Here is a 17,392-nt window from a genome sequence, read left to right as displayed (position 1 = left end):
GGCATGCAATCTCCCAAAGGTGCAATACACACCGCGGATTCCACTTAGGCGACCCACAGACGCCAGCAGACGCTGTCTCTCCGCCAGTGTAATACGGCAAATGTTGTTACTGCCGGGAGGGATAACTGTCTGCAAAAAAAAAAAGAAAGTCAGAAAAGACCTAATAACCTAGTAATTTGGCCAAACAACCAGATTACCGCAGGCGTTAGCAGCTTATTTACACTAAGCTATTATTATCTGATAGACTGTTATAGGTTAAAGCTCTGTGCTGTGTGCACTGAATACAAAGAGTGTTCTGAAGTCTCCTGCTCTGTCTGTGTGTTTTATAGATGTTGGATGTAAACAGGTGGAGGAGTTAGTTTACGGAAGCATCGCATGGTGTCTTATTGATGAAAACCAGTGAATAGGGCAGTGAATAGATTTTTACAGAGATGTGGTAACGAGCAGCGAGCAACTTTTTTAATTTGTTTGGTTAATTTTCTCTTAAAAACCTTGTCTCATGACATTTAACTGTTTATTTAACTGTTAGATTACAATCCCGACAGGTAAGTGTCCCATATATTACTGTATGCCCTGACAGTGATATATGGTCGGGATATTAAATGCTATTATTTTAGGATAAATTATGATCATTGTTGTATCGTCGTTTGTCTTGCAGACCAACCAGTGGCAAAAATTGAGTCTCGGCCCAGCTTGCCAAGGGAAGGGATCCGTCTGCAGCTGCAGTGCGATGCCTATGGAAACCCAGTGTGAGTATGGACATTACAAGAAGGCTATGTAGATGGGGTAGAGGAACATTGTCTTCTGACTTGCAGTAAGCATGGGGGTCATTTCCGCAGTGCAAGATGTCCCCTGCGCAATGCAAAAACATCTTTGATCCCCACTGCGCACAATAATTTGCACAACTTTTCACCAAGGCGCATTTGTCAATTTTTTGGAGCAATAGGGCGACATTTATGGAGAAGCTGAAGTTTGAACATGCCGGGCCTGATTTATTATGGAAAGTAAGGCAATAAAAGGAGTAACTTTGCACCTTGGCAAAACCATGTTGCACTGGAGGGGGAGGTAAATTTAAAATGTGAGGACAGATTTATAGTTGGGGTAGAGCATGTCCTAGATCAATTTTAAATTTCAGTGTAAAAATAAAGCTATAAAGTATTTGTGTTCTACATGACAAAACTGCCAGTATTTATCTTATCTGCAAAATAATAAACTCATTTGCACCCCTTGCATTGTGACATGGTTTGTCCGGGAGCAAACTTGCTCCTTTTTTTGCTTTTCTCTCCTTAACGAATCCAGCCCGCCGAGTGTAGCAGTTGGGCAGAGGACGTTCCTAGCAAAGGAAGGATTAGGCAGAGGAACACATAGCCATTTACACTCCGCAAAAAGGGCTTGGATTTTGCAGGAGTCTTGATGGTCTTCTGGTCTTGCCCTTTACATTTAATGGGACATATTATGCTCATGTTTTTACTTTTGACAAAGGATTGTGTTTCTGGGTAGCACTCTATTAGGACCGTATTAAACAGTTTCAGATGCACATAAATACAGCACCTATAAAAAAGTTTAGATACGGGGGTGGGGGGGGGGGGGGCGGGCTATCGGGGCAATCACCCTCCTAGCAGTAGAAGTCCTTTAAATTTCGGTCCTAAACACCGATCAAAACGGGTGGAGGGGGTGGGGCCAATCACGGGTGGTGGGTGGGGTTTTCCGGGGCCAGCCAATCAGAATGAAGGAGGGGGCGTGATTATACAAAATCACCCCCCGCCCCCCCCTAAAAATTATGTCTAGTCCACCGCTGACTGAAATGTGTGGGACTAAAGTGCCGGAAGGTTGGACATTAATGTGACCTGTACACTTCACACAGTGCGTCTCAGATTTTTCCAGCTCTCTCCACAGTCCTCCGTTGTGCATGACGCTGGACAGACATAGCAGACCGATACAGAATCAATGCATTTTGCAGTGCGCATGTAGTGCGCAGGGCCGGTGCTAGGGTCCTCAGCGCCCCAGGCACAATGTAAAAAACTTTCCCCCCCCCCATCTTTCCTTACCATGGCTCCATAAAGCTGGTCCTCTCTGCTGGGTCCCGTCCCTCACTGACACTGTCGGGCCGCGATGATGATGTCACGCCCGACAGTCAGTGATTGGAGGGGAGGAGACGGAGCGCCCCATCAGCTGTTGGAGGGGAGGGCGGCAGTGGTGCTCCATAGCCCCTCCCCCTCCCCATGGATCGATCTCAAGCTGTGCGGCGGCCGTTTAAGGTGTGCTCCGCGTTTGCCGCAGAGTTTTAAACTACAATAGTAATTGCTTTTTAATTCTGAGGCGCCCTGCAGAGCCCGGCGCCCTAGGCAACTGCCTAACCTTGCCTAATGGGAGCGCCGGGCCTGGTAGTGCGCTTTGTAAATGTCCTTTTGATTTCAACTTGCCCAGCTCCAATAGAAAAGCCTTAACCAGTGTCGGGAATACAGTCATTACAGATAACAAACAGCCAAGAACAGCAGACCTCGCTGCCGCCGGACATAGAAAGAAATTGACTTATAATGGCATATTTCATCCTGTGTTACCACAGCAGGAGATCAAATTATTCCGCGGAAATTGTTTTCTTCCAGAAAGAAGTAAAGTGAATAATTTTCTTTTTTTTAAAAAAAAAAAAAAAAAAAAATAATTGATCAGCAGCATTAACAGGAACATGCCCAGTTTATCAGTGACATGGCCTTCACTGACCCAAAACTAACTGAAGGTGTGACTGCTCAAAACCCAGGTACAGGTAAACTTGTGGTATAGGACAACTGAGCCCAAAATGGAAGTTTACTCTATTAAAAGTAGAGATGCTCAGGCTCGGTGTCCCGAGAACCGAATATACCCGAACTTGGCAGATCCGAGGACCAAAACACACGAGGGCGGTTTTGCCAAAACCAAAACACGAAGCTAATCCAGATCCAAAACCAAAACTAGTTCACGGGGGTCAGTGAGCATCTCCAATTAAAAGTGACAGCAGTAAAATTCACCAAACTGAATGTATTTTTTTGTATACGTTTTATGAAATAGTATCTCTGAGCATACCAGACTGTCACCCATACCGCCCAAACATGCATTGTTTACCGATTTCGACCAATTGACAGCAAATTGCAGTATTTGTGGGCTCAATAAGAGCAGCATCCCAGATAAGCAGTTGTTTGGTATTGGTATAAAATCCCGTTGAACAATGACTTGTGGGAGTAAGTACCAAAATATCTGTTCCATCTTATTTGATCATCCAAGTTGGTGGCCAAAGACGACAATGAGTGGTCCGTTGTAACAACCAGACTTGTGAATGAGCAGTTTAATGTACGTTCTAACCAGGGATTTTATATCCGTCTGTGGTGCCGTGTCCTGTGCTGTATGTACTATACGGTAAATACACTGTAGCAGATAGCACCATGGGAAAGTGTAGCGCAGTACACAGCACCAGAAATGGATGTTAAACATAGATATAGGATATTCAGTGACATCCGTCTCACATTGGCGGATTACAGAGCACAGTCGGCTGCAATGGTTTCCACTTTCCTTTCCCCAACTCCTTACTGTCTATTCTGTTTCTTTTGCCTTTTTCCTACTTTTTACTCCCTTATTTGTTATTCTGTTCGCCTTTTACTTTTCTTTATCTTGATGTCCCGGTTCCTAATCTCCCACTATCAGGTAATTGTAAAGCTGGTAACAATTTCCCTTCTCGGGCCTCTCTTCCCCTCTGTTATGTTTGTTCCATATTTTACTTATTCAGCGTTTGGTTGTTCTGCATTTTTATAGTAAGTGCTTCTAGCCCTATCCTAGCACTTCTCGCTCAACCTCACCTCTCCCACACTGCATCTCAATACCCCTCGTCATTCACTTCTCCACACCTCCCACACTTGTCTAATCATTTTTACATACGACTAGGAAATAAAACCACGCACAGCTACTGCTTACACAGCAATTGTCGGGCATGCTTAAACAATACGGAAATCTAATACACGGTTCACAATAATGCAGTGGCTCTAATTTATTTTTCCAATAGCCAAAGCGGCTTTGTGATTATTTAACACAGAGCAGTCCATATAGTGGATTGTATTTTCTTTTACGATTGAATGCTTGTTAGGCTGTGTACACACTATATGAAATTTCTGCTGGTGCGATATCCTTAATGATTTTGCCAACGACTGTGCTCTTCATCTGTCATAACCATCGGCTGAAAAGATGGTGACTCTGTACACTCCATAGAGATCTATAGACACTGCCATCATGAGTGCCTACACATTGCAGGATTGGAACGACTTCCATCCATCGTTGAATGAGATTTTAGTCCGATTTAAAAATCAAATCAAACCATGTGATGTGCTTTGGAACTATAACCATTCATCGTTCAAGCGTACACACTAATGCAGTATTGATTGTTTATTGTGTGATTGGCCTATTAATCTGGTGAACAATCTCTAGTGTGTATCCAGCTTTAGCTCGGTGAAATTAATATCACCAGAAAGGTTGCACAAGTGACATGATTCCCATACAGGAAGAACCTGAGGATCGTAGAGAAGCCTGGGACATGAAAAATCTGGGACATGAAAAACTTGGAGGACCATCTCCAGCAGCCACTTGGACAGTCTATGTCTAAGCCTTGAAAATGTATCCTGATTGTCACGAACTGCCTGCTGTTTTTGTTCGCATCACGGTGGCCTGTCAGACAGACACGCTGCGTCCCAGCATCAGGGTAGAGTGCTTGGCGCATGCGTGGGGTGCATGTTAATTAATTTTTCACCACCTGTGGCGAGTTCTGGGTGCTCCCTAGCTGCCATCCTATTGGCTGACAGCATTATTTAAGGAAGGAAGGGAGAGCTTAGCCTCCCAGCCGGTTATAACTTTAGTATTGTACTCTTACTGACCAGCTCCAGGTTGTTCCTGCATACTTTCTGCTCAGATTGACTGACTCCTGTTGTGATGTCTGCCTGAACCTTGGATCTCGTCTCTTTGCTTGTTGTCCTGACTTCTGCCTGATTACTGAACTTTGCTTATGTATTTGTTGCCCTGACCTCGGCCTGATTACTGAACTTTGCCTGTTTGCTTGTTGCCCTGACTTCGGCCTGATTACTGAACTTTTCCTGTTTGCTTGTTGCCCTGACTTCGGCCTGATTACTGAACTTTTTGAGCAAATCTAACTCTACAGGAAAGGTGGCTGCTACAGGCGAAGACTACTGCCTGTTCTAGGAGTTTGTGTTTGAGACCTCAGACATAACACTGATACACACTTTCACATTTGTTTAATGTCCTTACATGGTTAAGACAATAGTGTATAAATGATGGAGCTGGTGCTGGTTTACATTTGGGCAAGAAAGTAGAGAGACTACATGTGAAATTAATACGCCCAGCCTGTGTCTAACCCCAGCATCATAACAGCTGCTCTCGTGTTAACCAAGGATTGGGGAGGCCAACCCTCTAATTGAGAATGCCGTCACATACGGCTAAACATTCTCGGACTCCTAGTGGCTAGTATCTGGAGTAGAGTCGTAATAAACGATTTTATCAGTTCCTACTCTCTTCTCGTTATACATGGTACAACCATCTTACGTGGATTATAGCGTACATATTACTTGTTTTGAACGTTGGATAGATAACAGGCATGGTACATCATAAGCCACACATAGCTGCTGTATTCTAAACTAAGTTATCTAAGAATAAGCTATGATTGAAAATTATTCAAGTGCTTTTATTTGGCTATAATGTATTGTGCTGTTCAATGACACATCATCGTTTTCATTTATATGATACATTCATCGTGTGTGTATTCATCATGCCTGTAGCTAGCTGTTAGACCATACAATATAAAGGCACTTCACCAGATTTGTTTTCAGGCGTGAAGGGAGTAATATATGGGAAATAAAGGTATTTTAGTACTTTTAAGTAGTCTTAATGTATTGTGAAAGCTATTTATCATTGGCAAAATATGTTTATGGCAAATTAGTGGGCATAAAGTTTAATTGATAGGGTTATTAGACAGCCATTCATTATATGAAGAGTAGTTTAATGAGGTGGTGCTGTCTTATTATACCCATTTAGCAGTTGTCCTCCCTGAAGAGGTTTCAGATAGCAACCAGACAGCATCATAGACAGTTCAAGCATAGAGACATCTGTAGGCCATAATGTGAAAATGCATCCTAGTCACAAAAATTGTACTAGATTAATTCACAACTTTGAATGATGATTTCCTGCTATTTTAATTTCAATAAATTATTTAACAATTTATTTTACATTATTTTTCAGACCAGACAAATACATCTGGACACGCAAGAATGGCGACATGCCCCTATCAGCAACCACTGATCAAAATAGCTTGGTCTTTCAAAACCTCAACAAAAGTGACAGCGGCACTTACATTTGCCAAGTATCAAACATTATGGGAATTTATACCACAGAATACAAACTGGATGTCAATGGTAAGCTGGTTTTTTGGACTGTTGCTCATAGATAGGCATCTATGTTATTGTGTTTGCTTTTGAAATTTAATTTGCAAAAATGTAATTGTCATGTTTATATCTATTCTAGAGATGTAGGTTAATTACAAATTTTAATATGTGAAACATATTTCATCAGTTTGATGCTCTAGGGTCCATTCTGTCTAAGGTCCAAGATACCTTTTTCTGCTGTCGCGGTTTTTGGGCAATTCTTTTAGAGCAGAGCAAATGTCAAAATGTTGTGCTGACTCATGTGCATCACCACTGTGGGTCTTGGGAAAGCTAAGTTTTTTCCGAGAAGCAGTTGCCAGAGAAATTGAAGGAGGAGACATCATTACAAGATGTTGATAGCTCTTTCATCCCGGCGAAGCGAATTAAGTCCTAGATCTACAATTACAATATAGTTAGTGGATGTCACAACTTCACAAATCTATTTTAAACATTATAAATTACTGGATGAAAAGCAGTTCAGTCATGATTTTGTCAATTACGTTTATTATAAATTTATTGTGGGATTACTGACAGATTTTTAAAGAGCACTAGTTACCAAGTGGAGGCAGCCATTTTGTGCTCTGTGCCAATATTCATGAGAATGTCTCCTATCAATTCACTAGGAACTGCTCGTGCCCCATGGAGTGTCTAAATTGAATTGGAAGGCTGCATTTTCCTGACTATTTGTTAAGCTTGCAAAATGGCTGCCTCCACTGTAGGTGACAGGTTTCACTTCTTCATATAGGCCCAACTATAATTGAAAGATACATTTTTCAGTTGTTAGAGTAGTTTTATTTAGGCCTGCTCAGTTTGTGAAGATAATCCACAGGTATGAGTGGTAATGGTCGCTGGATGAGTTCCGACATTTTTTCCTTTCATTCGTTTTGTGCATGAATAAATTTAGCTCATAAATTGCCAGAGCATATCAATCAAGGTTGTTGGTGGAATGCAGCCTAGGAACTGAACAGCAGCGAGCCCTAACTGGCTAAACAAGTCAACCCAGGCTAGCCAGTCACATGACCGGTCACATCCAATCCTAGGATGAACTCTTCAGGCATGTACATCCCGTTGCTGTTTATTATTCCCAATAAATGTTAGGATGCAGCCCTATTACTTTAAAAAGTTTATTATGAACCAGTTTATGTGGTTTCAAGCTTTTGCTCCTAACTTTTTTACTTCATGGCAAGACATAACAGGACACTAAAGCAAATTAATTTGAAGCTGTACTAAACTTAAATGAACCCAAGACATACGGCTTTTGATGTAACATTTATCAATGTAGACTTTAAAGTGACCAAGGGGTGTCAGTCTCATATTGTTTCTATACCTGTTTTAACTTTTAAGATGGGCTAGACTTTCATTTTTGAAGTTTACCATTGAGAGCCATCAAACCAATAAGTAATATTTACTTCTTATAACCCTGATCACTGCAAGACTGAATGAAGCACAAGATGATCTGTTTCCAAAAGGGCCTGTGAAGAAGCTGTGTTTTGATTGGCTAAAGAAGTCTACAAGCCTCGTTTTCAGTTATTGATTTGCCGAACTTCCTAATAGAAGCTTCTCAGTTGACTAGCACACGTTTGAAAATGCCAAAAGTTACAATGCCCTGAAATTTCATTTGTCCTCATTATAATAGGCCTGGAAAACAGAAACACTCTGCTAGGCCTCAACCACTGTCACCAGTCATTCAGCCCCTTATTGTTATGAGTAATGGTCATCTATACTACCTTGTGGGCCGTCTTATGACCAACATGGATAATATATTTCCGATCCGTTGTCAGCTGTAAAAGCTGTGATCTTACCATAGCTTTCAAACATAAACCTCTGTCTTTCTCTATCCCGCCATTGAGGGGGGTGAGAAAATTACAATAAAAATACAAGAGGACAGGATAAAGTCTGTGTAGTGACAGATTCCAGACAATCGCTTAGTCCCAGGTTGCTTTCTGCTTCAGAGTCTTATCACAGGTACAAGGTCGGACCTTCTCTGTTTCGGCGATGCTCTATTCCCAGTCTGTTCTTTATCTCCCGGCCAGCTCCCCTTCTCATTTATCTCTCCCTCCGCCCGTCGGCTTTCTCAGAAAAGATGGAGATTTAGCAACCAAAACAAATCTCTGCATATACACAATACTAGCTACCAAATCCAAACATCTAAGACAGTGCATGCCTAAATCCCGAAATCGCACCATGGGCTGTTACCGATTGGCAGCCCAACAATGTAATAAGATATTCCGTTTTTTTGTTTTTTTTGTGTAAAGTACATTTTCAGTCATTTGTATCCTGCACTAAAATGATGCCAGTTCTAATTTCTCCTGATCCGTTTGATTCTAATGTTGCCTGGTAATTATCATTCTTTCTCATTATCTCTTTTTAAACTAATTATACTGCCATCATTAGCCAAACAAAGAATCAAAAGATAGGGAGTCTGCATAAGCAATCGCCCTGAATATTCATAAGTTTACAAACAGTCTTATCATAAGAGGTTACACAAAGATCAGGAAGAAATATTTCCGCAAAGCGTTTTGGTTATGATGGAGTCATTAGACGTGAGATTATTAAATAATGATTTAATTGCACATGTTAATTAGTGGTAAACGTGTCTTACTTATTTCAAATATTTGATTTTAAGAAAGGCTACCATTTGTACCTGTTTATTATGTAAATTGTGACTTATGAAGATGTTGTGCTTAGCAGAGTGAGCTATTGTAAAAGTCCATTCAGTGGTCAATGACTATTATTCCGCCTATTACCACAGTGAACAACGGTCAATGTATATTTGAGGGTGTAGCCCTAGCGATGATCATTATCTAATGATACCTTTAACACCATAAAAGGTGAGATCCTCATAGGACCATACTGTTATAATAGTGGTGACAATATAATGGTTAAATAGGTAATTTTCGACTAAGGGAGTCACGTAGAGTCGGAAGCAAGTCCGACTCGTAAGTGCAAAAATCGCTTTTGACTACTGCGCATGCACCATAACTCTCAGACTGAGGCGGATCTCCTCCGTACATCTCCCTACGCTTACAGAGGGGGAACGGGAGAGGCAGTGGGCGAGCCTAGCAATATGTAGGTGGCTATTTACGTGCTTTGAGCAGGATGCAAACACAGATAGGTCTCTTGGAGACGTATCCACTGTGGGAGCTTCAGCATAGACCTTGTTACATTACAAATGAATAATATATATATATATATATATATATATATATATATATATATATATATATATATATATATATATATATATAAAAATAGAAAAGAGAGAAGCGCCAAACATAGTGTATTATCACCAATTAATTAGTGTAGGAATAATCATTCCAAATTGGCCCCGTACCAGATTGCAGATGATAAATTGCACATCTTTATGATATTCCACTGGAATCCAGAACTTGCCTCTGATTGGATTTCACACTAGGGCTCAAATGGAAATAGCAACACAATAGTGTAGTACATTCATGACAAGTGCATAATTTTATAGAAAATAGTAAAATTTAATAGACATGGCACATTCCAAGAAGACAAATATATTGCCCGTACATTGAATAAAATATAAGCAGGCTTATCTGTGATAGAAAGTTCCCAATTAGTCCAAGCATAAACCGAAAATAGGATAGAGACTCCTTCTCCACTGCTGGCTGGAACGCACAGAAAAGAACACTGCCTCCTTGACGCGTTTCGTCCACAATAGACTTTATCAAAAGGGTATATATATATATATATATATATATATATATATATATATATATATATATATATATATATATATATATTTTTAAATGGTGTGCCCCTCTTACAAACCCACCCGCCCCCACAGCTTAACCAACCCTAGTGTGGTGCTAGCAAAATAGGGGGGAAAAGAAGCTCCCACCCCAAATTTACTATCACAGGCACTAGGCTTTGGCACTATAGCAGGGAAACCTACAGCGTGGGGGTCCCCCTGCCATAATGCCAACCAGTCTTAGAGCAGTCAGCACTAGTGCTCTTTCCAAACCCCTGGAGTGGTGGGTGTGGTCGCCCAAGTGCCGGCATGACCTGGCAGCCATGGGCATGCTGGCTCTTGTAGTACTATAAGCGCCAGCATGCCCAGACACTTCATGGCATGCTGGGATCTGTAGTGCACCAGGGACAAGATGGTTTTTAACATTTTAATCCATTTTATTTTATCCCACACCCTTGGGGCTTTTCAGCATGGGGCTGGTAAATCCTAGGGAGGAGGGGGGGGGCACACTTTTATTGCGGACCTGATCTCCCTAGGGAATCCAACCCCCTGGTGACCTGTGGCAGGGGAACCCCAGGCTGTGGGTTCCCCTTCTATAGTGACACCAAAGTCTAGTGCTGGTAATAGTAAATAATAGGCTGGCAGCACTAGGGTTGGTTAAGTTTCTTTCTTTCTTTTTTAAAAAAAATGATTTACTTACTGTCTCGCTTATGGGGCCCACTGCATCTGATCTAGTTAAGTGTATCATATGCACCGGCCCATAAGGCAGATGTAGAGATCTGTCACTGATCTAAAGATACATGTCACTCGGAATCCTATGTAAATTACAGGTTGCAATTTACACTTACAATTTAAGCGTAACTTGTGTTCAACTCTAAATCAGGCCCTAAAGCAGTTGTATGGCAAGGACACTACCAACAGATCGTATTGCACCTCACCATTGTGATGGCAAAGGCAGTCCAAAGAGCTTATCCTCCTTGGAACATTAGTTCCCCAAGTACATAACAATTGAGAAAGATCAGTGTGGTCATTTTAGATCAAACTGGCCCCAGTGTTGGACCAAAATGAATGGCAGTGCTGATTAACATTTAATCTGAATCAATCAGATGCAAAATAGATAAACATCGAATTGGCCAGTGGCTTTTGTTAGTATATGTGGGCATCACCCAACCACACTAGCCAGGCCCATAGGATGCCCTTGGCATCTAGTTGTATGCCGAAAGACAAGCTTGGTCCACTTCGGCCTCAGGAATGTGTGGGGGAGCACAGCCAGGGGGGAGGAGATAGGTGGAGGGAAAGCGCTCCTAACGATTTAGGAGTAGGCGTAATGATGTGCCTAGTTTTGCGGAGCGGTAAAGAAACAAGATTTTTGGAGAGGGTTTATTCAAGTGAGATAATGGGGTAGTGAAGGTACAGTCATGGCCAAAAGTTTTAAGAATGACACAAATATTATTTTTCACAAAGTCTGCTGCTTCAGTTTTTATGATGGCAATTTATATATACTCCAGAATGTCATGAAGAGTGATTAGATGAATTGCAATTAATTTCAAAGTCCCTCTTTGCCATGACAATGAACTTTATTCCAAAAACAACATTTCCACTGCATTTCAGCCCTGCCACAAAAGGACCAGCTGACATCAGGTCAGTGATTCTCTTGTTAACACAGGTGAGAGTGTTGACGAGGACAATGCTGGAGATCACTCTGTCATGCTGATTGAGTTAGAATAACAGACTGGAAGCTTTAAAAGCAGGGTGGTGCTTGAAATCATTGTTCTTCCTCTGTTAACCATGGTTAGCTGCAAGGAAACACATGAAAGATCATAGACAGTCATGCAGTCATCATTGCTTTGCACAAAAAAGGCTTCACAGTCAAGGATATTGTTGCTAGTAAGATTGCACCTAAATCAACTATTTATCGGATCATCAAGAACTTCAAGGAGAGAGGTTCAATAGTTGTGAAGAAGGCTTCAGGGCACCCAAGAACATCCAGCAAGAGTCAGGACGTCTCCTAAAATTGATTCAGCTGTGGGATCGGGGCACCATCAGTGCAGAACTTGCACAGGAATGGTAGCATGCAGGTATGAGTGTATCTGCACACACAGTGAGACGAAGACTCATGGAGGATGGCCTGGTGTCAAAAAGGCTGGAAAAGAAGCCACTTCTCTCCAGGAAAAACATCAGGGACAGACTGATATTCTGCAGAAGGTACAGGGATTGGACTGCTGAGGACTGGGGTAAAGTCATGTTCTCTGATGAATCCCCTTTCAAATTGTTTGAGGCATCTGGAAAAACATTTGTCCGGAGAAGTAAAGATGAGCGCTACCATCAGTCCTGTGTCATGCCAACAGTAAAGCATCCTAAGACCATTGATGTATGGGGGTTGCTTCTTAGTCAACGGATTTGGCTCACTCACAATTTTGCCTAAGAACACTGCCATGAATAAAGAATGGTACCAAAACATCCTCCAAGAGCAACTTCTCCCAACCATCCAAGAACAGTTTGGTGATGAACAATGTCTTTCCCAGCATGATGGAGCACCTTGCCATGAGGCAAAAGTGATAACTAAGTGGCTCGGGGATCAAAACGTTAACATTTTGGGTCCATATCCAAGAAACTCCCCAGACCTTAATCCAATTGAGAACTTGTGGTCAATCCTCAAGAGACGGGTGGACAAACTAAAACCCACAAATTCTGACAAACTCCAAGCATTGATTAGACAAGAATGGGCGGCCATCAGTCAGTATGTGGCCCAGAAGTTGATTGACAGCATGCCAGGGCGAATTGCAGAGGTCTTCAAAAAGAAGGGTCAATACTGCAAATATTGACTCTTTGCATAAACTTAATGTAATTGTCAATAAAAGCCTTTGACACTTATGAAATGCTTGTAATGTTACTTCAGTATAACATAGCAACATCTGCCAAAAAGGTCTAAAAGCACTGAAGCAGCAAACTTTGCGAAAACCAATACTTGTGTCATTCTCAAAACTTTTTGCCGTGACTGTACAGAGCTTTACTGTTATTGGGATTTCTTTTTGTGCCTCCATAATACACACTATAATAACATATTAGTTATTGACGCAAGTCATTGTCTTTTAATACTGGAATGATTTTTGTAGAAATACCCATGCATTAAAAGCGAAATAATTTTCTGAGTAAACAGAGCTGTTCGTTTGAAAACGCAGTTCAAAATCATCTATACAGCAGATTAAAATAGTTTGAAATTCACTTTATAGAAGTGCTCTCTTCTATCCGCACAACGTCCAGTGACAGTTCTAATATTCAGTTTGTGTACAAGTAGGTCAACGTAGAAAAGTTAGATAAAAATGCCGCAGCATTGGAAAAATACAACTGTATCAAGAAAATATTAAGATTGCCAGAGTTTTGCCATCCATCAAGAATGTTAGGATAACTGTATATTTGTTTCGGAGCAAAGCACGGTCATGAATTTCTTTCACACAAGGCGCAGTATGGACTATAATAAGTCTGCTCACTGAAGCCTCTTCAGATATATTGTAATTTGTTCATCAATGGCCATAAAGATAAATCCATTTTTACATCTTATACAGTTAGTGCTGTGAAAATTTATAGGTTTTAATACCTTGTACAGAACAAGGGAACAGCTGTACGAAATAATGGCATTGGTTAAAGGACCACTGAATCTAAAAAGTATATATACAATAGCTACTGCTGACATTCACAAATATGGGGCTCATGTAGAGCCAGACGTAAGTCCGATCGGAAGCGAAAAAATGTGCAGTAATAAGGATTATTACTCCCCTAATCTCCCTGTTTGGCCGCTCTACACATAGAACGCGGAAAATATGGGGCGGGCTGGCTTAGCCATAGTACAGTAATGGCATGTCAACGCTCTTTACGCATACTTGCCTACTTTCGGCAAGTTACAAGTTCTGTCCGGGAGAGGGGCAGGAGGGGGCGGAGCGTGGCCAAACACGTCACCCCCCACGACGAAAATTCTGTTTTGTCACGGGGGCGTGGCCAAAATGACGCTATTCACGGCTAATCTAGTAATTTCGGAGTCTCCCGGGTGTCCGGGAGAGTTGGCAAGTATGTCCTTACGTCCTATGTAGAGTGGGAAGCAGCTGTAGATACGCCTCTAGAAGACGTATCTACAGCTGCTTTAGCTGCTATCCTTCTGGTGCAAGATCCGTGCTGATAAAGATGATTATCTTGTAACTGCTGCCGAAAAAAAAAAAAATATTCCCCCCCCCCCCCCTCCCAAAAAAAAATAATGAAAAAGAAAGCTAAGTCAGCCCTAGAGCTGCAAACCGTTTCAGGTGCTGGCAAAATCAGGAGTAAAAATTTGCCACTGAAATTGCCAATGCCAGCACAAGACTATGCCAGCCAGAGCTGATGGCACTATAGCAGGTAAACCCTCTGCCATGATGACAACCACCCATGGGCCAGTCGGCCTTAGGACTATTTCCGCACCCCTGGAGCAGTAGGTGTTGGTTATTAATGTCAAATATAGATTACAGTTTTAATTTTGTGCAGTACTTGGAGTACTTAAAGAGCCAGCATATATATGGCTGCCAGGACATGCTGGCACTGGGTGAACCACAAGCGCAGGCATGCCCTGGCACCGAGGGCCAGGTGGGGATCTGTAGTGCGCCAGAGAAAGTGTATATAAAACATATACACGGTTTTTTAAAATAGTTTAATTGAAATAAATACTCCCCTAAACCACCCGCTTTATTGTCTCACGTAGGCTGGCACCGCTGGCATCTTGATGTAGTAATCTTGTCTTAGCAAAAATAGAAAAAGCATAATTGCGCTGCTAAGAGCTCCCATCGTGAATGAACTCAGATTGAAGTTCAGAGATGTTGCCTATAGCAACCAATCAGATTCTAGTTAGCATTTATTTGGTACATTCTACAAAATGACAGCTAGAATCTGATTGGTTGCTATAGACAACATCTCCACTTTTTCAAACCCGCAGTTTAGTAAATATAGCCCATGGTGTTATAGAGACATTATATAGGCATACAGAATTTTTATTTTAGCATCATTGAATTTTTAATAAACATATGGGGTACAGAAAGAAAGAAGGAGGGCAGGGTACAGGAAAATAAAACGAGGAAGGGAGGGGGTACATAGTGGTATAAGAACACAACAATAAATTCTTAGTTGCGATCACGAAGCATAAAAAGGCGAACGATAATAGCAAAATACTAAAGGTGTCACTGTACAAGTATAGAGGTCAAAGCATGAGTGGGTTGGGGGATTCTATGACATTTGGAGATGATTGTAGTATGGCAGGGCTAGGTCGGACTTGAGAAGATCCATCACCTTCAGTAACATATACTTGCCAAGATGTTGCGGTGGAGTAGAGTACTCCAAGTGCTTCCATCTCAAAGCTAAATTGGAGATAACTTTATAAAGAGGGCTGGTGTAGGTGATTTCCAGGATTGAGCTATAGTAGCCCTGGCGGGTAGTTAAAATATGGCCAATCACGTTTCTAGCGCTGATTGGGACCTGCAAGAGCTAATGGTGTCGGAGCGCCAAGTCACTTGAGGGACGAAGTATTTGATTAATAACTTTACTGCCGAGGTCAAAGACCTGCGTCCATCAAGGCTGAATAACCGGGCAGCACCACCAAAATATGACTCATTTCTTCCACTGAATTACAATGACGCAATTAACATTTCGACTGGGAGGACCACGTTTTGTGGAGTTTAGCAGGGATGAGGAATAACCTATTAATATTTCTGTGTGATTTATTAACATTTCCTGTATGATTGGAATACAGAATTTTAAAGATTCCAGTAATTAAAAGAATGAATTTTAATGAACAGTAAAACAAGCTAGAAAGATCATAGACATGGTGCTTAATGTGGCTTGTAATTGGGTAATATAAGGAATTATTACTAATTAGGTTCCATTTTTCTTTTCTCTACTTGTACAGGGTTTGAGATGTCATGAACTAACACCATTTTTTAATCAAACACATGTGTACAAGCCACTGAATTTCAAGTCTAAATCTCAAGCAAATAATACGTGTATAACCGCGATCCCGTTGTGTTTTGGCTTGATAAAGGAACCCATTTGGGTTATCAAACCAAAACAAAAATCCCATTAGATCAGACCCAGGCGCCTCAGTCCTATCTCCCTGATTTTTCTAATTATAAACAGCGCAATGATCATCATACGGACCTAATCAATTTCCTCTGGCTGTTTCCCGTTTCGCTGCTAATCAAGAGAATAAAACCTCTTTTCTTTGAATACGTTTGTGTATTAAACAGCAAGAAGTTGGCATCGATTAATAGCACTTCCCTGCGAGTGCTTTCAGAATTTAATTTGTCCAACAATTGTTTAATTTAAAGAGTTATTTCTGCCCCCTCCAGAAAATCAATGCCAGAAACATAAGGGAGGGCGCCATAGGAAAATGGCTTTTTAATGGGAAAGGATTGTGTTAGTTATTATGTTGGAATTTATAGCGACTCTGATTTTAACACTTCACTGCACATAACAAATGCTACAACCTATCGGACATTTACACGTCTTTCATAGTAAGCTACACCGATGATTGATTATTTTTAAATGCATTATCAAGAGAAGTTACCAGTTGCCTGATAATTATCATGATATTGATGAGGGTACTCCAGTTCTGGAGTTATTAGCCGACATCTACTGAGTAGGTAATGTTTCTAGAAACTAGGAAGTGCCCAGGGTCAAATGCACGCTGCAGCTTTAAAGGGGCCTATTTGCCCCATGTTTAGACTACCAAGATGTAGACATAGAACAGGGATGTGCTACGTTATTTTGCTGTATGGACCATGCATACTGCCCTTGGTTTCTCAAGAATTCAGTACATTACACTTATAGAGAGGCATTGTGAATTTTCCAGGGCAATTGCTCCAGCCAAGTGGCAATTGCTCCAGTCACATTGCCACTTTCACTGTATACACTGAGCCCTGGGTTGTGGAAAGTAAACATAGACGTGGGACTAGTTTGGCAAAATTGTAAGGCGGGCAGACTGCTTAATGTGTACTGCTGAAGTCTGAAAGTAATTTTTAAAAGGGAACACCTATTTAGGGTGTCTAAAATGTTGGTCCGCAATAACTTTGTTGGCCCATAATGACATTCTAAAAAGAGGGGGTAAGGAGCGTCAAAAGGAGCAATTGGGATCAATAGGCATAGTGAGGTTCGCTATAGTGCACATGTCTACAAGATACTGGGGCCATGATGGTGCAGGGACCTAGATGGG

At 41.4% G+C, this 17,392-nt stretch overlaps 1 protein-coding gene across 8 annotated transcripts in view; it reads left to right on the top strand.

Moving 5' to 3' along the window:
* LOC142108547 (cell adhesion molecule 3-like) overlaps positions 1-17,392 on the top strand; it is a 243,797-nt gene that overhangs the window by 219,589 nt on the left and 6,816 nt on the right. For all 8 annotated transcript variants that reach the window (XM_075192288.1, XM_075192289.1, XM_075192291.1 and 5 more), the window contains 2 exons: positions 659-749; positions 6,268-6,440. In XM_075192288.1, the coding sequence (XP_075048389.1) occupies positions 659-749; positions 6,268-6,440 (264 nt within the window). The remainder of the gene's footprint in view (positions 1-658; positions 750-6,267; positions 6,441-17,392) is intronic.

This window comes from Mixophyes fleayi, chromosome 12 (assembly GCF_038048845.1).
Source record: "Mixophyes fleayi isolate aMixFle1 chromosome 12, aMixFle1.hap1, whole genome shotgun sequence".
Classification (NCBI taxonomy): domain Eukaryota; kingdom Metazoa; phylum Chordata; class Amphibia; order Anura; family Limnodynastidae; genus Mixophyes; species Mixophyes fleayi.
The sequence above is the reverse complement of the archived record's forward strand: the minus strand, read 5'-3'. Positions and strand labels throughout refer to the sequence as shown.